Genomic DNA, 24405 nt, shown 5'->3' with positions numbered 1-24405 from the left:
TTTATTATACTTTATTTGTGCCCAGTTTTTATTTCAAATATGACTTTTGGATGGACAGTTTCCACCATATTACATCATTGGATAGGTTTACATGACACGGAGGACAGTTAATAGCTTCACAGTTTATTAGACAGCAGGGTCATGCCGAGCTTGACTGCCACCCTCTGAAGGCTTGCTGTCAGGCTGATTGTTGATCCTAAATTGCACTTTATGATTGTGCCATGTGGTGAGCTGACTCCTGCCTGGCACTCTTTGCTACCAGAATACGAACAGGAAAATCTGAATTTGAAAATAAATGGATACCCACCTTAGTTTGGTTACTTCAGTGTTTTTAAATGGTTCAACCATTCAACTTCACTTTTGATGGTGGTTGACAGACAAACTTGACTAATTTTGCTTGCTGCCTATATTTGCTTTTTTTAAATTTGTACTCAGAGAATGTGAGAGTGAGATTCAGTATTCAGGTATTAAAAAAGTAGTACTTTAATCTTACACTTCATTTAAAAAGAAAAAGGTTTAAGCAGGCCCTAATCCAAATTCAAAAAATAAAGCCATTGCAATGCAGGTCCTGTTTGATGCTTGCTTTGATAAGTCATGCTTCTGACATACCTGTACAGTATGAGGGAGATGCCAGCTATTTGAGCTCAGGGCTGGTGAACTTGAGGAATACTGTAAGTATAGTAGCTAGCTTGTATTGTGGTAAAGAATTGCCCAGGTGTCCTTTACCCATAAGTTGAAAGTGTAACATTATTTTCAAGACTTTTGCAGAGGTGGATGTGAGTAATTCTGAAGTAATAGCTAGGGATGAGCAGTCCCAATGCACCATCTCAAAACCAGCCCCACTAAAGAGGAAAGTAGTGATGGTGGGGGACTCAATTATTAAGGGGATTGAAACCAAGGTTTATTTTTTCTGCATATTCATGTCACTGGCTCTGATTTCCACAACTCACTTGATATCAGAGGTGACACCATCTGTTTTCACTTTCCCCAACTCCATGAGCATAAGTCAGGGCCCTTCCCAAGTTCGATGGCCTTTACCCAGGTCAGGAATGTTGTCAGCTAGTAAGGTTGACGTTACAAATAATTGCTTAATCAAGAATATAATGGACTAACATATCAGCAATTTAAAAGCCACTATGCACTGATGATTGTTTTCTTGTGGACTACTTGACTCACATTTGGGGACCACACTTTAAGTACAGCTGGTTTAATGCCCAGTTTCTTAGACACTTAAGCCATGATGATAGCTCATCAGTGGCTGATCAGAGGTAAGAACCCTGATTTCATCCTGTTTATCTGTTTAGGGGATGATGGCATGGTGTCAAACTTGTTAGTGCTGCTTCTGTAAAGCTCCAAAGTCCTGAGTTCATATCCCAACCTGGGCACCACCTGAGAGTGGTTTGCCTATACCTCTGGATATATTTTCCTCCCACATCACAAAGATGTGGTTAATTTGTGACTTAAGATTTCCCTAGAATAGGTAACTGTGAGTTTGCTCTGTGATCAATTGCCAACCTGTCCAGAGTTGGTTTCCACCTTGCAACCAGTGTTGCTGCAATAGGCACAGGCTCCACATGACAAGCACCCTAGAACATGGCTGGATGGATTTTCAGTGAAAAAAAAAAAAACTTTGTATCTTAATGAATGGAAAAATGATCTCAGATCAATCACATATAATGTTTGACACCATTACATCTTTCTTTCTAGACACACCAAAAAGAAAATCATTATATGGACTGGCATGATAAATGAATAGTGATTTGGAATGAAATGCTTATCTTTGCCATATCTATCAATCATTTACATTTTATGGTTATTCATCTTTTAATTTTATCTGCTCTCCTGCAGACCTCATTATTCACTAGAATTCGTCATTCTGAAACTCTCACAAATAATCAAATCTGCTTTCTTCTAGCTCTGCTCGGCCCCTCCTGTAGAGATTTGCTGTGTTGTCCAGGAATGTCATGTGCCCCACACTGGAGACCAGCACTCCATGGATGGTGAGTAATGCTGAGGTTCATTAAGTCTGATCCCAATCACATCAAAAATCTCTAGGTGGGTTTGATTAAATACACAAGAGATTCATTGAGAGCTAAATTGTGAAAGAGTCTCTGAAGAGGCAAATAACGTGCTTGTAATCATATGTATATGTTTTTGTTGCTGTTATTGTTTACTTTGAAATAGTTTTAAAATTAAATGCGGATTCTGGTTGAAGTTTTGAAGTTCACTATGTTGTTCAATGTCACTTTGGCCTCTTTGTTTTTATGAGCTGAGAACATTTTTATTAAAGCCACTTGGTAACCATGAGGATGTGCAAACAAAATAAAAGACCTATTTGCACCATCCAGGCCTGTCCGAACAAGTGCAGAGATTTCTTTTTAACAGGAAAGAGCCAGCCTGCTTTGCCCTCATCCCATTTTCCAGCAGCATTCTCACCACTGTCATTCTCTAGAGCCCTGACCTATTTCCCACAGCTTCAGGCTTGTTATTAATGAGGGGGATTTCTATATATACGCCTAAGCCTGGGGCCCACCTTAAAAATGATATAGCCAACATGTAACAAAAGCCTCTTTGCTTTTGGCAATTTAATTAAATGAGACCCTCATGCAGAACTGGTCTTGGGTTGCTTGTCCTTCTAGATTTACAGCAGAACATCAATATTCTGGGCTCTCTAGGTGTCACATAAATCAACAGAGGCAATGTTTGATTTACAGAATGGTGCAGACTTCTCATCGGGCCTCAGCTCACCCCTGTAGGTGAACACCCTTGTATGTGACTCTGCCTGCTGGCTAAATACGAGGTTTCCTTGGGTCCCTTTAAAAGGCCCATTGAGCCCTTGCATTCCTTCTGTATTGCTAGCCCTGTACAAGTCGGCTGTGTATTCTGTCATCCCGGCTTTGCATTTTGAGAATGTTTGATTGTAGTGGCACTCCATGCAGGGCTGTAACTTGAAACTACCCCTTCTGTCTGCACTCTTTTTGTCTGTTTTCTTTGTTGAACCTAGAAGCCTGTTTGTTAGGTTCTAATTTTATCTACTGTAGAGGGTATCCATTCACATTGTATAGTTGCAAAAAATGTTTGGATTTCTGCATTCATTACCAATAACAATATGGTATGATCTTCAACCATACAAAGACAAACACATTCAGCTTAAACTAATAACACACTAGCAATTCCTCTTCCTGTCATTGGTGAATACATGTTTAAGTACTCAGAATCCAGGCTGGAAAAAGTACATGACCCACTGTGCTAGTGACTTCTCCAAAAGCTACTTGGAGTCCTGTGTTCCAGCTCAATGAAGTGAGAGGTGTGGGTTGTCCTATGAGAAAGCCACACAAAGTTTGCTCACTGATTAAGTCTGCTTTTCTCCTTAAAGATCTGTTCATGTAAACAATTAGGAAAGCTTAGAAGAACAATTTTAGAGATGCATAAAGTTGGATAAGGGACAAATTGTCTACAAATGGAGGCAATGAGAAGTCAAGCAAAATGACACATTTTATTGTATAACTAAAGAGATTGCAATATACAAGCTTTGGAGGATACTCAGGTCCCTTCTTCAGGCAAGATCCAGTACTGTCTCCCTATGAGTGGGCATCCTTCAAAGATCATGACAAGTATACCGTGTGCAGTGTTGAAGGAAGTGAAAAAAGAACTGTAGAGTAACACCAAAAGACCTACAGATAACTCTAGGACATTCAAAACTCTCTGTTCTGTCTGCTGTAAAGGATACTGAATAAGAATGATGTTCTTGGAAAGACACCATGGAGGAAACCACTCTTTTCCACAGAACACATTGATACTTGTTTAAAGTTTTCAAAACACCATCCGGATATAAACATTGGCAGGAATGCGTAACTCCTAGTTTTGGGGGAAAAAAAGCCCTGCACACCAACACCAGTGAAACATGATGGAGGAAGCATAATGGTTTGCAGCTGATTTACTGTCTCAGGACTTGAACATCTGGCTGTCATTCAATGAATGCAAAATTGTATCAATACATTTTAAAAGAGGTCTTCAAAGGTAGTCCATCACCCAAAGCTTATTAGAAATTGGGTGATGCAACAATGACTCAAAACTGTAAATCATAAATGTAATGACTTGAACAAAAAAGTTCTTCAAGTCCAGTTCTCAACCTAACTGAGATGACATGGCATAACTTGAAGAGAGCCCTTCACACAGAAATATTAATTTGAACAGTTTGTAATGAGGAATGGTCTACCATTCTTGTGTAAGTCTGATCAGGAGGTTTAGAAAATGTTTGGTGGAGATTTTTGCTCCTAAAGGATGTTCTGTTATTTACAAGGATTAACATAGGTATGTGGACTGTGAGCGAGAATGCAACAAGAAGTACAGTTGTTTATATGTCACTAGTAATAAACAGATTGTGTTGTCTATTATTGTAATTGAAGGATCAGGCCTCATCTTTAGCAGCTGTTAATGAAGACATCCAGGTAATTCTAAAGGGTTTTTCCAATTTTTGTGGCATATCTGTATCATAGTGGGGAACCATATCTTGACACACAATGCTGCTCTTATGGTGGCCCTCCATTCCATACTTGACTACATCAGAATATAACTGAGGAGTTTTCACATATTCAAATACTTTAGAATTTTTGGATTTACCATTTGTAATGCTCCGGTTTCCTTACACAGTCCAAAGACATGCAGGTTAGGTGCACTGGCGATCCTAAATTGTCCCTAGTGTGTGCTTGGTGTGTGTTGGTGTCCTGCGGTGAGCAGGCACCCTGCCCGGGGTTTGTTCCTGCCTTGCGCCCTGTGCTGGCTGGGATTGGCTACATCAGACCCCCGTGACCCTGTGTTAGGATATAGCGGGTTGGAAAATGACTGACTGACCATTTGTAATATCCCAACTATCCACTTTTTTTGTTTATGTGAACTTCCACTTGGTGTCCTAATGTGGAGGAAATTCAATGCTGTTCATTTACTACTGACTCTGCACAAAAACAATTACGATTTAGCTTCAATTTTTTTTAACAAAATTGAAGAGGAAACTAAACATATTAATCTCGTATCACGTTTCACCATAAAGAATATGATCTGGTTATTATTATTATGTTATTTGATATTGTTGAATGAGGTGAGAGGTCATTGTGACATTACAGCTTGCAAGTTTGGATGGTGTTTTCCCACTGGGAGTTACCATTTCAAAGAATGCTCATGTGACATTACCAACTGGGAAATGTGCACTTTTCATCTTTCTAATAGCATGTGAATTTCAATCGAGTAAATGTATGGCAGTGTTGTTGAGTATAATCAGGTGGTTGGGTTTGCAGTGCCCCATGTGATTTCTACTGAGGTCAGGAGGTAGCAACGGGCTAAGATCTTTACTTTTGTTTTACTTTTTATTTATTCTCCATTTAATTTGGTTACATTTTAACTATGGAACTGACATGCTAAATAAATAAAAGGTATTTAATTAAACAGAGCCTATGCTTCCAAATGAAAATCCTCTGTGAATTTGATAGACACTGCAAAAAGAAAACTGCACAGTGATTTTTATAGTGTATTACCATGCCACAAATTCCTCTGATTCTTTCTCACTGCCACTCTGTATTTTCTGTTTGCTATACTTTGTTTTCTAATAATTCATTCATTATGAAAAGAGTTAGTGAAGGTAAAAAGTTAAAAGAATTGACTATTTCCTTTACTAGAGAGCAGGTTAATTGGGGATTTAGCATGAAGTAGGACAGCATAATGGTCCACTAGTAGTGCTGCTGCCTTGCAACAAGGAGACCAAGATTCACATCTCGACTGCCTCTGCACAGAGTTTGCATGTTCTCTTCGTGTCAATGTGGGTTTCCTCTGGGTGCTCTGCATTCCTCTTAGTGTCCAAAGGCATGCAGGTTAGGTGAATTGGTGTTACTAAATTAGCCCTACCGTGTGTGTGTTCACCCTGCAATAGACAGACATCATGATTGTTCATATCTTGCCCCCAATGCTTGCTGGGATAGGTTCTACAACCCTACCCTGGATAATTGGATTAACCAAATGAATGATAATAATAATACTTATAATAGGGCGGCACGGTGGAGCAGTGGTAGTGCTGCTGCCTCGCAGTTAGGAGACGCAGGTTCGCTTCCCAGGTCCTCCCTGCGTGGAGTTTGCATGTTCTCCCCGTGTCTGCGTGGGTTTCCTCCAGGTGCTCGGTTTCCTCCCACAGTCCAAAGACATGAAGGTTAGGTGGACTGGCGATTCTAAATTGGCCTTAGTGTGTGTGTTTGGTGTTTGTGTGTGTCCTGCGGTGGGTTGGCACCCTGCCCAGGATTGGTTCCTGCCTTGTGCCCTGTGTTGGCTGGGATTGGCTCCAGCAGACCCCGTGACCCTGTGTTTGGATTCAGCAGGTTGGAAAATGGATGGATGGATACTTATAATAGTTCTTTACATTTGTTTTGCATGGGTTTGATGCCCATATGGGCCAGAAGAAGACTTTTCAATACAGGTGGTTGGCCTAAGGGTTGTCGCTATCACACGTTTAATCCAGATGGATGGATAGTATGAAGGAGACTATCAATATCTGTCAAATGTGCACTATGCGTTGTGTTCACTGTGGATGTAGCCTGAGAGCTAACACACCCTGAATGTATTTATCAGACTGTGGTGTTGTTCCTACTTTTCATTATAAATGGGATTTCAGGTTATTAGTTCTGGTTCCTTTTAGCCTGGGGTAGCATGCAGTTTAGATAGATTAGATTTTAGCTCACTTACATTTTACATTTACATTTATTTGCTTAATGACTTCTGGCTGCGTTTGGCCTAATTACATAAGGAAAACAAAAAAATTCACTGCTCAAAAATGTTTGTCTAATTTTGTCTTTTTGCTGTTTGCTTGTGAATGATTTCATAAACACCTTTCCTTTTGAACTATATTGTAAGCTCCTCATTTTCCTCCTCCTCATTTTTTTCACTTTCTTTTAAATGGTTGTAGATTACAAATTATTGACATGTATCAGGGGCAGGGGTCAGTGGCAAAGTGGTTATAAAGTAGTTGCTGTCTCACAGCTCTAAAGTTCAAGGTTTGTTGCCTGTGCCTGCTCGCTCTATCTGTGAAGTTGGTAAATTCCTCCTTTGTGTAGTCTGTGTGAGTTTTTCTCTGGGTACTCTGGCTTTATTGTCACATCCAAAAATTTGTGCATTAAGTTAATGGGTGATTGTAAATTTGTCCCATTTGAGTGAGTATGGGTGTGTGCCTGAGTATGTCCTGTGATGGATTAGAATTTCTTAAAGGATTGCATCCTGCTTTGAGCTTAAGGGCTGATGGGTTAAGAACCATCTGACCCTGACCTAGATAAATGTATATATACTGTAGATGGATGGATGAATGGAGGACATCTCTAGTCCAAATGTAATGTAATGCTGTGGTCTAAATTCAGTACATCATACCAAATGGTTTGTTCTCTGAAATAGTTACAAAATTGGTGGTTACAGGGCCAGCATCACCATTTTGGCGATTTAGGCATTCGCCTAGTGCACACATCATAATTGGGAGAAAACCAAACCGCATGTGTTATCTACTGAACAGTCGGTGGGCACACTAATAAGCTTAGCCTAGGACAGGGGTCCTCAATCCCAGTCCTGGAGAGCCGCAGTGGCTGCAGGTTTGTGTTCTGACCTGGTTGCTTAATTAGAAAGCAATTCTTGCCAATAAAGCACTAACAAGCTATGAAATTAAATTAACTCTGCTATGTCAGGTCATTCTCATATCCTAGATTTTCTTTCCCTTTCTATCATGCAAATGATTTGAAGGCTAAAATGGACGAGTAATTCTCAGTCCTTCACTTTTTTCTCTTCATTTTTCTTCCAAGTATTTAATTAAACCCAATAGTGCAGATAAATACACACAGTTGTAAATGTAAATAAGCTAAATGGAGAAATGCTGCTCTCTCTTGTCATTTGCATGTTATTGATAATAAGGAGCAATTAAAATAGCTGTTTAAGACAAAATTAAGCAATAAGGGCTCAAAATCACTAAAGTGAAGCAGAAGTGTTACTTTAGCAATAAGTGCTTTTTATTAAGCAACTGGGTTGGAGCAAAAACCTGCAGCCACTGTGGCTCTCCAGGACTGTGATTGAGGACCCCTGGCCTTGGACACAAAATAACCTACCACCAGCACTGGGTGTTGGGTATTTTACCAGCACAAAATCATTTGGCGCAGTAGCCAGTGTAAAAGCGGTATACACAGTCTTCTGTAATATACCACAAGACAGCCTAATCTCTTTTTAAGGTATGCTTCTTTGACATTTATTATGGCCATTTGTTTAAATAAAGCACCAAAAAAGAAATAAATTATACCTCTTCATGTTGAGCGGCAGTGTCTCCAGAGCCTGAAATTTTCATATTAATAACACAGAATGGCTGATTTTCTGCACAATAGGTTATTATGTAATTGAAAGCAGCACACTGTGTAAGTGCAATCAGTTTTAAATGTGACAAATTTTGGCTATTGAGTTAAATCACTGTCTCGTTAAGCAATGCAGCAATTATTAGTGAGGTTAGCAATAATTAGTTTATAGGCCAGAAAGTAACTTTTTTGGAATTTTTTGAAAACTGCTCCAACAGGGAACTGTCAAGAACTCTACTTAAGACCCCTCAAGCAGCCTCATGTCTTTAGTGAGATCATCTAGAAGCTTGAAATCAGATGCCTTCCTGAGACTGAAAAAGAAAGCAAGAACATCCCCGTTGTAGTCACATAATGGTAAATACAGTTCAGGATGGAAACAGGACATAGAAGTTGTTGGAACTTTCTTGGTTCTACTGCAAGGTTCAATAACAACAACAACAGTACTGGCTACAAAAGCAAGAATACAAATTTAAATACATGGAGCCACAGAGTAGGGAGTAGTGAATGAGTAGCAGATGTTTGATGTGTTGTTTGCATCCAGAAAGGTTTTGAACTCCCAGTGGATTTTCTCTGTTCAGTGTTTGTTTTCTTATAGTAGTACAGTGTATGGTCATTAGGATATACAGAAGGAGAAAGATCTCCTAGGAAATGAATGAAGATTCTCTGGTTATTATAATCTGTTATGTGTTGAATATAACGGATTCAGGTTGAAGGATTTCATGTTGGTTGCTAAACAAAACAGTTCTGATATGTGAAAATCACAAATGTTATGGCATGTTAGTTCACCTGAAGACCTGTATTTATGTTTCTTGTACAACTTGACTAACAATCACCAAGTGTTGATGTTGACTAACTAACAATTAACAAGCTTTGATGTATATATTTGGCAACTTCTGTTTCACATTTCAGACAAGGCATTGAGTAATGAAATGCTTTGTTGTGTTTGCCTGTTATTGAACCTGCAGGTGTTTGAAGCATTTGTTTGATCTTGGTGTTGTCTTTGGTAAGCTCTTTTAGAGGCAGTGTGTACATTTAACAGTAAGCCCCTGGCCTACCTGTTAATTTATAAAAGGGTTAAAAGAAGTGGTTCTGTAATGCATTTCTTACCAAGGCAGTCTAGAAGCAATTAAGGGTCTATACACTGCTTTTGACCTTTTTTCAACTCTGGGTCATGTCATTCCAAATTTATTGAGCACCAAACACATTTCAGCACATGATGAACCAGAATCAGAAAGGGTGAAAGTGATCTGCAACTACATACAGTGCATCCGGAAAGTATTCACAGCGCATCACTTTTTCCACATTTTGTTATGTTACAGCCTTATTCCAAAATTGATTAAATTCAATTTTTTCCTCAGAATTCTACACACAACACCCCATAATGACAACGTGAAAAACATTTACTTGAGATTTTTACAGTTTACAGAGTCTGTTCAAGATGGCTATGTTTCTGGTTTTGATGATTTCTGGGAGGAAGAGGCGTATCCAGGTGGAAAGACCCCAGAAGTGATGTCATTGTTGGATTCAGGTCAATTCTCCTTTCTACACAGGGAAAGGAGAAGAGGAAATGTTATTGCTTGACACCCTCATGTGTTCTGGGGAAGGAATATAGTTAACCAAGCTCTTAAGCTGTTCCCCAAGCTCATGTTTGTGACAGTCTATAAATGCAATTTATCACCATTCAAGGGGCAATATTTAGGCTGCATACTTGGAAAGGGTGTTCTGAAAAATCATCACCTCGAATAAATATCTGTCACCCACTACCTGTTAACTTGTGAGGACTTTTTTGTGGATACATAGGTAGTAATGTTTTATTATCTTTTGTTGATAATGCATTTCAGGGCTATTTTGGCATCAGCAGGGTCAGTCAAAGAATTCTATGTATGCAATGTCTTTACTGTAGTCTTATTTTTTCTGCTTTCTTTTATGGGTGTTCTTAATCTAATGAAAATCCTTTTTGAGGCTACGTTTTCTTGGCATACCCTTTTCCATGTCTGTGGAAAGAGCCTTCTGAATTTAGATATATCCTAATCCTTGCTGTCTTTTTTACAGAGTGTGAAGGATCCATATGAAACTTTCATGCAACAGCATCTCCAGCACTATGGCCTCTTTACAGGTAGGAGTACTTGTAGCTGTTGTTATTATTCTGACACTGGCTTCTGTTTGTGAACTGGCCATGTATGTCTATAGTGGTCCAGGTTGTTCAAAATACTGTTATGACCCATCTGACTGGCATTTAGACGGGTATAATTCTCATTTACTATTGTAATCTAATGATTAATTAGAGCTTTTTGATTGAAAGGATCTCTGTAAATTTCTCTACTGATACATACATATACAAAATAAATGGACGGGTGGTTTTCAGTTCAAACCTGAAATTTTAAAAATGTGTTTTTAAAAAGAAATTATTGCTGAGCTGAGTCAATGGATCTATATGAAGTGCACACCTTACATTTTGAAAGTATGATTATAGTTTTCTAGCAACAAGACAGATTCTATCCTATGATAAATAATTAAGCACTCCTCTGTTTTGCTTCAAGGGAGGAATGCTGGATACCAGAGGACTTTTGAATCCCTGCCCACCTGGGAGAAAAACCATGATTACCTACTGTCAGAAAATATCTCTGTAGACAGTAATGATTCAGACACGGGATCATCTTCTAAGCAGGAAGAAACAAAGGGGAAGCACTGTGAGTTACAAGATTCTGCATGCTTCATGCCTGCCATTAGGTTTTTCTTAATGTCCTTTTAGAAGCATGGAGTGCCTGAGTTGGAGGTAGATGTAGTTGTGTGCATGAAAATATTATTCATAGCTTTTTTGTCTAAGACTCCACTAATATGAACAATTATGATGTTTATGATTGACAGCACTGCCTGCGTATCAAGTCCTGCATGCAGTTGTCTTTGTTGAGTTTGCCGGTTCTCTGCATTTAGTTGTTGGGTTTTCTACATTTACTTCAGTTTTCTAATAGTTTTAGGATAATTGGTAATTCCAAAGAGCTCCATGTAAGCGTGAGTGAGAGGGGTGTGTGTGAGTGGACTTTGTGATGGTCTGGCATCTTACCCAGTGTCAAGATAATGTATGTTCCAGCTCGCATACTCCATTTATTTAGAATTGGATAAAGCAGGCTTAGGGTTAGTGTCTGATGATAGACAGGGGCCTGTCTCTATGTATGTGATTATCTTAGCTCTGTGTTTTTTCACTGCAGTCAGAAAGCATTTAACTAGAGTGCTTCATAGATGCCCTTTAGTAAGTTCCACTTAAAAAATATGCCAGAGAGAATAAAACCTTTTGTAGACAAGACTTCCTCTGAGTTTGTTATGTTCATTTCCTAGACTCCTTCTTGCTGGAACAAGACCTTTTCAAGACAAGACAATTGGTGTTTGACTTCCACGAAGGGAAGAAGGTACCACGTCTGCGAGAACCCCGCAGTCTGTTTGCTGTGCCATCACTGAGTGCTCCTAACCAGAAACCACGCTGGCCAATAGAGTGTGAGGTCATCAAGGATGAAATATGCCATATAGGTATGAGGGTACCCTTATTATCAAATGAGGGTCTTTAAATGAAGTGACACAACCCTATATGCATAATTGTCAGTCATGTCAGTCATTTTCCAACCCGCTATATCCTAATACAGGGTCACGGGGGTCTGCTGGAGCCAATCCCAGCCAGCACAGGGCGCAAGGCAGGAATAAACCCCGGGCAGGGCGCCAGCCCACCGCAAGGCACACACACACACATGCACACACTAGGGACAATTTAGGATCACCAATGCACCTAACCTGCAAGTCTTTGGACTATGGGAGAAAACCGGAGCACCCGGAGGAAACCCACCCAGACACGGGGAGAACATGCAGACTCCACGCAGGGAGGACCCAGGAAGTGAGCCCAGGCCTCCCTACTGCGAGGAAGCAGCGCTACCACTGCGCCACCGTGCTGCCCTGTATGCATACTTGCTTTTCTGGAAAGAAGAGTAAAATTATGAAAGGTCAGGTCTCCATTTTCCAATATATTTTAGATAGTTAGATAAGGTTCAGGGGTATCTGGTGTGCAGATAATAATGGTTGGTATTACACTGTTTGAGAGGATGAGAAAGTTGCAATTGCAGACTTCTGTAATCAGGCAATGTACAGTGATTACCATAAACTGAGTATGAATTTTTCAGTGTACTTAAAATAATAAGATTGATCATTATTCCTTTTTGTATCCGTACTTGCAAAAATTAAAAAGTTTAATTAAAATAGAATGGAACAAACTAAACCTTGGCTAATGAACACTACTGTAATTTTGTGTTGAAGGAATTGATATAATTTAACAGTCAATCCATTGTAGTAATTTGATAATCTGTTATCTTGATACATAATGTTTGTAGAGTGGAAACCTCCTGAGCCCGAAACATTCTACCAAGTGACGGGTTATGAGAAGACCCCCATGTGTGTTGGAGAAGGAAAGGGAAATGTTGTGTACTGCATTGACCCAGGTAACAGAAAAAGCAAGTGAGAAAAATGACACCTATTTCACTAACAAGTCTTTCATGTGCATCTTCATTCCTTCATAAATGGCAGCCTCTCTTTGTCTCTCTGTCTCAATTTAGCTGTGGCAGATACAGTTTTTTTGTGTTTATGAGAATTTCACATTGTTTGTAAAATTATGAATATAATAGGTTCCCTCTCTTGTGTTATGTACTCTACATTTGATTTTCTGTTAGTTTACTGTACATATCAGTCTCCCTTTTACTAAAATGTTTCATATTTCTGAAAATATCTCAGTATTACATTCTTAATATTTTATTTATTATCCTACTGAAATCTATTTCTATTTCAACAGCCACCAAGAGCCCTTATTTCACATGTTCCCGTGCCGGAGGAAGCCGTGGTCCGATTAAGGATGCCACTGTCTTTGTAAAAGAAAGAGACGACATCTTGTTGTTTGAGTCTCGCTTTGAAAGTGGTAACCTTCAAAAGGCCGTCAGAGTGTAAGTTATTAGAGCTAAACAAGCAAAACTCTAAACAGGTTCTTTAATCTTAGGTCTCACAGAAAAGCATGGCAATAGAGCTATCCGTGTTACAGAGCTTACTGCAGTGCACATAGCAGTGCAATAGAATGATTGTGCATCGAGACTGAGGTTAGCCAAACACCTTTGAGAAGTGTTGTGGTTGTGCTTATGAATGTTATGAAATTTGGAGCATTTTATTGGTGCAGTTGTGTACTAGAGAACATGTGTCTGTTGGTTTCTGTTCCAGAACATGTATAATAGATTAATAGGTATATAGTCACTTGTACAGACCCTTCCAGACTAGCTCTACAAATCAAGTTGAAGCCAATCTTTTAATCAACTTTTGCACTAACCAGGGAAATATCTGTGTTTCCATGACATTTTACTGAAACAGGTTAACAGTTTTAAAGTAATAACAGTGGATAGACCTCATTAGTAAACTGTAGTATTTTATTTCCTTGCCCTATTTGTGTTAACTGATTTAAAGCAACACTGCAGCTTATTAAAGTCAGTAATAGGCTATTAAAATGCCACATAGGTTTTAAGAGTTTGGATATGCTTTCTATTCTCATCTGGATTTTTGCATACTCCACTGGCAAACACTGAATTTACACTGAATTCAAAAAGTAATACTGTAGAGATTTCTTTCATTAAGGCATACTGAGATATATACTGTACCAGCTGTCCCCCACGGCTCTGCCGGCATAGTAGTGAAACAGGAGAACCTTTAAAAATCAGTAAACAAGTGGGTATCGATAGCTAAGCAGTGGCAAGGTGCACTCCAACACGTCGCGAGAAGTACACCAGCTCAAACGGTGCTGGCGCATGAATGAGGAGGGACCGCCCAGCTCCCCACTCCTGATGTCAAGCTTCCCCCTTCCCTCGGCTCGCAGCCTCTACTTCAGATGCAAATAAATCGCTCCTGCAAGAGAATTATGATACTTAGCATGATGAGAGAAGTTGCAAAATCAACCAGAATGTTGAAGCAAATTGTAGAAAAAAAAAGCAGTTAAGTAGTTCTGTCGTGAAAACTGGGCAGACATACGCACAAACACACAGACAGACAGACAGACACACAGATGTTGAATTTTATATATAGAGAGATGTACAATCTTATTCTGTTTCACTGTTTGTCTTCTGAAGTTCAATAACTATATACATGCATCCTGGTGTGCTGTTTAAATAAATAAAATGTCTAACCTAAACAGAAGTGCTTAATTGATTCACAAGCAGCTTAAATGGAATGGTGGTTGATGAACAGAGATGAGTAAACTCCACAGAAATCACAGAAGTGTTTACGAATATCTCCAAACTTGAGGAAATACCTTGAAGTTAATGGTGAAGAACTAACTGAACTAGATTTGATTAGAGTATAATGGTACAATCAACACCAAAGTGTCCCCGAGGGCTATGGAAACATTTGCCAACTATACTAGAACGATTATTGAGGCTAAAAAGGTGATCCGAGCTGTGAGGCAGCTGTGCCAACCACTGCACCACCATACTTCCATGAGATGAAAGAAGAAAGAACACAATCAAAGACGCGCAATAGTATATTTCGTCAAAACAAAGTGGAAATGCAGAATTTGTAGTTAAAAGTCAGAAAAATGATGTAGGTATTTTAAAGGTAGAAAATTCAAAATGGCATGTCATGATTGAAGCTGCTGTCTCATTGTATTTTTTGAAGTCATGCTGAGGGCTATCTGAACTGTCTGTGCTGATGCTTTTCACTTTAAATGTCTTGTAAATAGTAATAAATCCTTCATTATTACTTAATAAAGTCTCCTGTGTTTGGTGGGGGTTGTCAGGCTCCTTCAGTTTTGCTTTCTATCTCCATGTGGCTAATTATGCATGCAAATGGTATGCGCCTTCTTCTCTTATACTGACATGGAACTCGAAGAACAATCTGCACGTTTGGTGACATGCAGAGATAACTCATTATTTATACTGTATATGTTTCATCTAAATAAAATGAGAAAATTGAGAACCTGCATTATTTACTTGCCAGTTCTACCACTAAGTAAGTTCCACAGCGTCTGTAATGCAGATGATCAGCATATACCCAGCGGGCAGTCCCATCCAATGCTGGCTGTTACAGCTCTGGGGAATGGCTCGTTGGCCTCGCATAGCATTATGGGGTTCTGGGGAAGAAAGTTCTCCTAAACCAGCCGAATTATCAGTAAATAATTCAACAAACAAGGGCGTATGTGAATGTAGCCAATTCGTTGTGAATAACACTTGGGTAAAATTCGCTGATCAACACTATTGATGAAGTAATAAATATGACCTGGAAAAACCTAGAAGGTGGGCATGAGTGAACTTCTTAAATTTTTTGGGCATGCAAGAAATTTTCCAAAAGAGAAGGATGTCTGCATATCATTGAGTTTGCATAGCTCCCCATCTGGGCAGCATCCTCGGACTAGCTATCATGAGATGGCTTTTCTATGTTGATGTCAAAAATAAATGTGTAATATGATGTATCTGATGATATATCTAACTGTGCTTACAAAAGTATCCATGCATCTACCCATCCATCCATTTGCTAAACCTGCTTAATCCAAAATTACTATCACAGAGAGCCAAGCCCTTTCTTTGCAGTACAGTGTACAAGCCAGAAACAAACCCTGAATAGGCCACCATCTTTTGAATGATATATTCATGTCACTGTCGGACACCAGTCAAATGAATAAATTAGAAATGCATTCAATTCTGTTGTAAAAGTTAGTTGGTCATTTTCAGAGATGGTGTGATTTTTGCAACTGATTTAATGAATCTTATTTCACATATAATATACAATATAATTCACATACTGTATATGATGTAAGTGATAAGTACAGCATAACAGAATGAGACCTTTAAAATTCTCTGCTTAATTTCTCGACATTAATGTGAAAAATAAGCAAATATGTATGCATTGCCTGGAGCAGCTTTACTTTTCAATATTTATGTTACTTTTTAATTACCGCTGTTTGGTTGTGATGGTGCTAGTGAAGCATCAGTGAGCAGCTTATTATTTTGCTTGTTTGCACAATATGCCTCCTAGTAATTTTTTAAAGTGTGATTGCAATTGACTACATTATCAAACAGTTAAAACATAATGAGACCTGTTGATTTATTTATTTGAAAAGGCAGGTAATAAAGGTATTTCTATTCAAGGAGTATAGAAAAAAATCCACCTTGATAAAATAATAAGTATTTGTGTGTTTGTGTATCTGTGTGTCTGTCTGGTTGATATGTCTGTATCATTACAACAAATGGTGCATCACACACATTAACACTGCTTTTACAAATACCATACCAAATGGCATTTAACAGAGGCATAAAGATTGCATTTGTAATTCCAATAAATGGCACATCACAAAAATGTACCATTTGTTGGAATGACACATACAATGCATTTTATTTCTGCATGCACTATAAAATACTTTCAAAATATGGTGCACTGCAAACATTAATGCTGATATCAGTATTGATTACTTATATTTCAACCCGTCTTAGGTTGGTAGCACAGCTAGCAATTAAATGTTAACCTTAATGTTTGTTTTACTTTAGTGTTAAAATATCTGGAACTATTTTCAGTTAATTTATGCAGTTTTTAAAATCCCTGTTGTACTTTGTTAATACAGTACTTTATTTATAATTTTTCAACTGCTCAGCCCTCAGTAAACTTTACATTTTTTAGTTTTTTTTAAGGAGAATTTATTTGAAATAAACACAATTATGTGCTGACGTGTATGTATATTAAATGTAAGATCTAGTGTATATGAAATGAGTTGCTTACTCATGAAATATAACTAGAATGTACTTGCATTATCAGTACATGCATATCATAACCCTGGTGGCAAAGAGTGTGTAAATAAAACAGCTGCAAGGCATGTTTATGAAATTGCCTGGGTATGAAAAATTAATTCTAGTGAACTGCATTCAAATGTATAAGCTTGATATACACTATAATGTACACAGAAATTTGTGTCTAGAATGTACTGTGTGTGTTGTAGTGCATCCAGCAGTTCTTATTACTCTTAATTCTGTATATTTGTTTTACAGGGGCCTGAATGACTATGAGCTCACACTCCAGACTGATCTCTACACTAATAAGCATACACAGTGGTTTTACTTTCGAGTACAAAACATGAAGCCAGGAATCACATACAGGTTCACCATTATCAACCTGATGAAGTCAAATAGCCTCTACAACATGGGGATGAAGCCACTAATGTACTCTGAAATTGATGCTCTTTCAAAAAAGATTGGATGGAGGAGAGTAGGCAGTGAGATTCGATATTACAAAAACCAAAGTTTGGAAGGACTGCATTCACTCACCTGGACTTGTCAATTTCCAAACCAAGGAGACACTTGCTACTTTGCACACTGTTACCCCTACACATACACAGACCTACAGCGCTACCTGAATGAGATCTCCAATGATTCCCGGCGAGCCCAGTATTGCACAGTCCGCTCACTGTGTCGCAGCTTGGCAGGCAATACTGTGTATGTGCTGACCATAACATCTCCTTTTCAGAATGCAGTTTTTACTGCAGCCAAGAAGGCAGTGGTTGTCACTGCCCGCGTTCATCCTGGTGAGACAAACAGCTCATGGATGATGAAGGGATTCCTGGATTTTATCTTGGGGGACTCTCATGATGCAGAGATTTTGAGAAAAATGTTCATCTTCAAGGTTGTCCCCATGCTAAACCCCGATGGAGTCATTGTGGGCAACTACCGGTGCTCCCTGACTGGGCGTGATCTCAATCGTAACTATAAGACCATCCTGCAGAATGCCTTCCCTTGTGTGTGGCATACCAGGAACATGGTAAAGAGGTGAGGGCATCAATTAGGAGCCTTGACACAGGACTACTGGGGAGAGAAATGCAAGCAATTGAATTAGTAAGAGTGAATATACTGTTGAAAAATAATTCTGTAATGATTGGTGAATTGGAAACAGTAAATTGGCTTCTGCTTATTAAATTCTGGAGGAGTGTACAGAATAATACCTTAGTGCTATACATTCCAAACCACAATTTGTAAAAAAAAAAAAAAGGTAGCGTTTAGCAGTTGTAGACAGAGAAATAAGGGCAAGAATGATCCAAATATTCACTTCTTATATTTTTCATCCTTGCTGCCTTAATGTTTGTGCACTTCAATGGCACTACAATCCTACTTATTAAGTGATACCCAGTCTGTCTAATCAGCTAGTGATTTTTGTGTGTCCTGACATGTAGTCATGACACTTGGCTCAAGCGGCATTTGTTATTAAAGGTGTAAAGACCATGGCATGGCAGCATTTGACCATATTAGCTTTGAACTAAGAAGGATAAATGAGGACCTAATTCAGGTCCTCAGAATCCTCTAAGACATTGATAAACATGACCTAGTATAATTCTTTTAATTATGGAGTGTATCATGCTTTCTTAAGACAGCAGTAGAAATTTAAAGGAAATGCATTTTAGACAAAAACCAGAAATCACTTCTTGACAAGCAAACAAGCTTGATGATCTGTTTATGAAATGTTTTCTGTTCTTTTGTCCTACTTCCCAGACTATTGTCAGAACGAGAGGTAATCCTATACTGTGACTTCCATGGGCACAGTAGGAAGAACAATGTCTTCATGTATGGTTGTGACAACAAGAATAGTCCAAGCATGCGGCTGCAGGAACGGATTTTCCCTCTGATGATGAGCAAGAATGCAGCAGACCAAGTAAGATTTCCATCATCAAAGCATGACTGCCTTCTCTTTATAAATTCTATTCTGTTGAATCATAAGCTTAGGAGAAATAAAAATTTTAAAAATCTGTCTGTTTCATATTCTGCTCTAAGTTTTCTTATAAAAGCTGCAAGTTCAGGGTCCAAAAGAGCAAAGAGGGTACTGGACGTATTGTGATGTGGAGGCTGGGTATTGTCAACAGTTACACCATGGAGTCCACTTTCAGTGGGTCTACTTTAGGTGAGTTGTACCAAATCCACTCACCTAATCCTCTTGTTGTATCCTGCAGCACATGCTTAGTTTTATTATCAAACATATTTACTATGGTTGGTTTCAACTAGGTTTAAGAAGCTATTGGTCAATAATAGATCATTCTAGTACTTAATTTGCCTTAAAATACATGTCTGCATAATAAATTATCCATTATTTGTATAGTGTTTTTCATAGCCAATAGCATTCATCAGTGTTTGCATGTACATAAGTAAGTATAATTTTGTTATTAAGAGATGATGTACTTGTTCACACACCAGCATCACAAACAGATAAAGGATTTGACTTTGCAGTGAGAAAGAGGTAAGATTTGAACTGTAAGGCCTTTTGGTATGCTGTTTTAGTCAATGGTTATTAGTTGGTTTTTGGCCAAAACTATCATAATACACTCAATTAGACTTCTGGTAGTAATATTTAGCTCTGTAAAAGTGAACTTAATTCAGAAGTTTTATTCAAAGTGAATTACATCCTAAAATGTTGTTTTGGCGTAGCCACATAAAAGTAGTAAGAAGGTATGTACTATTTTTGGTATGATATTTGGCCAAAAGTGGCTGATTGAATTCAGGTTAGTATGGGATTCTCACACTGCATAGTTTGACTGGTATTACTAAATATTATATTTTGAAATTGAACTATGAGTGACAGGTATTCAGGTCAAGAATTAAACAAGTGTCTTTTTTGCAGCTAAATTTTAGAGAATCTTCTTTCTATATAAAAGCGGTCGGGCGTCCTTCCGTCCCATGAGTGCTACACAGGCGCGGAGTTTCACACACGCCCTGTCCATTTTGCAATGCGCGATGGGATTTGTAGTTTCATTTTTCCAGGTAAAAGATGATTTTCTACTCCAGACTCTGCGATATCTTCTTCTTCTTTCTTACTATTTAAAAGCGGTCGGGATTGTCCTTCCGTCCCGTGAGTGGAAAGCGTAGCAGTATTCCGCTTATCACAGACTTACTACTTGCAGCTTGCGGTAGAAGCGACATGATGTGAGCAGAGTTCTGGTGCTCCCATCGTTCCCTTGCTTTTGTGCGCGATGCGCTGGAAAAATAGACAAAATCATGTCTCTGGAAATAATTAATGTTGATGGAGTACAAATGCCTCACCGCATAGTAAATATCAGGGGGGTTCAAAAGGGCAACCTCAATATAGAAAAAAAGTTTAAAATTTCATCACAAAGATAACAGAAACTACGAGTATTAAAGTAATACCGCTCAAATGCAATATAACCAAATTAATGAGTTTGTATAAAATATCAAATTGATCTACATTTTGAATTGCCTTAAGAAGTGGTCAACTTAAAAGTCACTCACCTTAAAAGGCAGGTCAGCCTAGTAGTGGATAAGGTGGGTTCAGATAAACATTGGTTGGGATATGTCTTTCCTTGGGGTTGGATGATTCAACTTCCAGAAGCACACAGACACCGAGTACTTCTGAACCTCACTCAGATGCCTCTTTTATTTTTTGTATCACAAGCACTATGCCAACATACTCAGATTGACAGGAAAGCACACAATCTTACAAAATAAAAATTTGATCAGAATACAAGGGACATATTATCCCTAAAACATCAATCCCCAAACTGTGCAGTCTCCCTGAAAATGCTTCGGTGCTAGAGCCTAACTACTAAACTGCAGGGAACCCCACTAAGAATATGAAACTTTTGTTCAGCACCTAGACAGTACTGAGCTTACATCTTCATATGACAGTCTGAGTTTATAGTTTATTTACTGGTATTTGAAGTAGTTTATGGAGTATCTACAAGAATGTGGTAGGAAATAGCTCAATCATAGTGAGATTAGCTTCTTACACAATTTCAGTGGAGTTTGTTTGCCTCTGAGATTTGGATTTTAAGACAGGGCGTTGTTTGCAAAATGTTTAAAATCTTTCATCCATTAATACATTGTCTACCCCGCTTAATCCAGTACTAAGTCATAGAGTCAGAGCCTATCCCAGTGTTAGGACCTTGACATGCTCCCACCAGACATCACCATGGAGGCAGACATGTGAATAGTGCGGCAACTTATCTCTGGCTTTTCTGTGGATAAAGCCATTTTGAAGGATTTTAGGTCACCAGTAGATATAGGTGAGTCAACAATGAAACAGACATGCCGAAAAGTTAAAATAAATGCTATTTATTAAAACAAATTTGTATTCCTAAAGTAAGATCCGGAACAGACAAAAAATCATATTCAAGTAATCAGCAAGTGAGAGATAGTGGCCAAACTAAAAAAATATTAAACAGGCAAAAGTCAAGATCTGGTATTCTAAATAAGACCAAATTCACTATACAATATTTATAATTTCAAAAACAACAGTTAAAAATGCAATGAAAACAAAAAAGTAAAGAGTAGCCAATAAACCATGGCTTTTGCAAAGGTTAACTGTGCAAATGTTTGAGTGATGCCACATTCAGAGATTTATCTTCTGATCCCTCATGTCACTGCTGTGTAATAAGCATTACATAACAACAGGCAGCTATGGATTATATAGCAGGCAAAAGAAAAAGCTACCCAAGGCTCTAACACCTGAGATGGGTGCTCTATTTTGTCCAACGAACAATTTGCAGTTAGAAACTAGAGGTGCCCTATCCTGAGACTCTATGGCTGTTGTTATTCATTTTTCAGTTCACATGTTAGAGAGAATTTCTTTTATGTGATCACTTTGCCATCTTGTTTCCACACATTTCTCAGGGCTTCAGCATGTCATTCTCAAATATCAATAATCTGTTTTACTAGGACCTTAATTGTCTTCTGATGGTACTTAAGCACATTGCATACTGTATACCCATGTTCAGTGGGAAAGTATGAGGGTCCACCTTCTCAGCCATCATATGGCTAGTTTTCAGTTATTTCCCCACTAACCATACAGCTCTTCCTGAACCTTGTTACAGAGTCCCCTAACAGCTCCTCACAATTTAAATCATAGAGTAGAGATCTCCTCTTCATATTGGCTTAGAATTAGGACAAAAAGAGGTCTCTAGACAGCATACATCTTGGCTAACATCAAGTCTTTCTTCTTTTCTCTTAGACACCCTTCTTCTAATCCCTCTTGGTCACTGACCCCCCCTTAGAGATCCTTAGAGACAATTTCTGGCCTCTTTTTTCAGAAATATTCAAACGTTTGTCTACCTAAGATTTGTGCTTTACATCTAATAGTGGATTATCTATATTAAACACACCTTTTACAATATTCACATCTTTATCAATTTCTAAAAACCTCTGAATTATGAAATTCTTCTTCCTTGACTAAAGATGCAGCTGATACCTCTGTTACATGTTTCATATCTCTATTTTGTTAATCTTCAGATTTTCCTTAATACAGGGTGAGCCAAAATAAAGTACCACATTTCTCAAGGTCATTGCACAAGGTAGAGACAGCCGAGTGGGTTGGGGTGGGGGTCCTTTAATAGGCGATCCCTTGTAGTTTTCAGTTGGCAACATGCCTTGGTCCAGTGCACACCATGCTTTTGCTGTTGAAGCGTTCTTCAAACACAACTAATCCATCATCAGTACACAACGTGCCTTCTGAACGCACTTCACTATTCCTCTTAACATTGACGTCCCAAATCAAAAACCATTTCTTCAGTGCATGGCTAAATTTAGACAGATGGGTACAACATTGAACAGAAAATCTCCAGGCCATTCTCAGACTGTATGCATCCAAGCTGTAAAGGCATTAATTTTGCAGTCTCTTAGATGTTCAACGCGCAAACATCAACATTTCCAACATATCTTTGAGGAGAATTTTGCATGGGGACCTTAATTTCCATCCGTACAAAATGATAGTAGTGCAGGAACAAACTGAAAGAGACTGGAAGAGCCGTAGAGAGTTGTGCGCAAATATTCTGCAAACTGTTCATCGAGATGCCATCGTCATGAGGCATATTTCCATTTGAATGGTTGCATAAATAAGCAAAACCTTCGCTATTGGAGTGAAACAAACACTCATGAACTTCATCAGAGACCCCTGCACAGTGAGCGTGTTACAGTTTGGTATGCTGTTGCAGAATTTGGCATTGCAGGGCCTCACTTTTTTGAGGACGAGGGAGCAACAGTCACTGTCATATCAGAACATTACATTGAAATGCTAGAGAACTTTGCCAAATGGAAGAAATGGATGTGGTGGATGCCTGGTTTCAACAGGATGTAGCAACAGCTAATATGGTGCGGAGATCCGTGTATGTTTTGTGGGAGATGTTTCCGGGAAAGCTGCTCTCCATGCACAGCGATGTCGGGTGGCTTTCACATTCGCCTGATCTCATTCCATGCATTTTCTTCTTGTGGGGCTGTCTCAAGTCAAAGCTATACACACACCGACCTCAAAACCTTGAAGCACACAAGGACAGTAATGACCATGAAATTGCTGCTATTCTCCTTGAAATGGCTAAACGAGTCATGCGACCATTTAGAAATTGTCTTGAAGAGTGTATCGCTAATGATGGCTACCATCTTGAAAACATCATTTTTAAAACAAAGTGTAAAAAAAAAACTATTTTGTATACCCTTTCTTGTGTTGTAATGAAATTTTATTTTATCTTGTAGCGTTTTTGTAGAGTAAATGTTTTAAATGTGGTGCTTCTTTTTGGCTCAACGTGCATATTGCATTCAAGGCCAATATAAAGCCACTATATTTATTTTTGTATGCATTTTTGCTATTCTGTCCATTTTAACTCTAGTATCAAACTGTCCAAGGGTTTTACGGTGTGTTGCCAGAATCTAGCAATCTCATTTTTATTTTTTTTGTGTGTTTTCTTCCCACAGGTAACAGGAAGGGAACTCATTTTACTACAGAAGACCTGAAGTCTTTAGGTTATCACTTCTGCGACACTTTGCTTGACTTCTGTGATCCGGATCAAACCAAGGTCTGTACCAATACAAAATGAGCAGGCCCTCATGAGCTTTTCTGTAGCCGCTGTCCAGCCTTATAGAAGTACTTCACTACACATGTCTTTAGGGTGCCAATCACAGATTGTGGTTTTCATTTTTTATTATGTGGGCAGAAATTGGTGTGTGTGGCCTCCTTTCAGTTCAGTTTCATCATTTTATTTTGAACACCAGTTAGAGGTTGCCACAGA

At 38.6% G+C, this 24405-nt stretch overlaps 1 protein-coding gene across 2 annotated transcripts in view; it reads left to right on the top strand.

Annotated features, from left to right (window-relative positions):
- Positions 1 to 24405, top strand: part of agbl2 (AGBL carboxypeptidase 2) — a 47888-nt gene that overhangs the window by 4895 nt on the left and 18588 nt on the right. For both annotated transcript variants that reach the window (XM_039754215.1, XM_039754209.1), the window contains exons 2-11: positions 1916 to 2000; positions 10413 to 10476; positions 10901 to 11050; positions 11697 to 11885; positions 12734 to 12841; positions 13189 to 13336; positions 17405 to 18178; positions 18896 to 19055; positions 19175 to 19301; positions 24092 to 24192. In XM_039754215.1, coding sequence (XP_039610149.1) covers positions 1965 to 2000; positions 10413 to 10476; positions 10901 to 11050; positions 11697 to 11885; positions 12734 to 12841; positions 13189 to 13336; positions 17405 to 18178; positions 18896 to 19055; positions 19175 to 19301; positions 24092 to 24192 — 1857 coding nt within the window. In that variant the 5' untranslated portion in view covers positions 1916 to 1964. The remainder of the gene's footprint in view (positions 1 to 1915; positions 2001 to 10412; positions 10477 to 10900; positions 11051 to 11696; positions 11886 to 12733; positions 12842 to 13188; positions 13337 to 17404; positions 18179 to 18895; positions 19056 to 19174; positions 19302 to 24091; positions 24193 to 24405) is intronic.

Source organism: Polypterus senegalus, chromosome 1 (assembly GCF_016835505.1).
Source record: "Polypterus senegalus isolate Bchr_013 chromosome 1, ASM1683550v1, whole genome shotgun sequence".
NCBI lineage: Eukaryota > Metazoa > Chordata > Cladistia > Polypteriformes > Polypteridae > Polypterus > Polypterus senegalus.
Note: the sequence above shows the minus strand (reverse complement) of the source record. Positions and strands in the feature narration are given on the sequence as shown.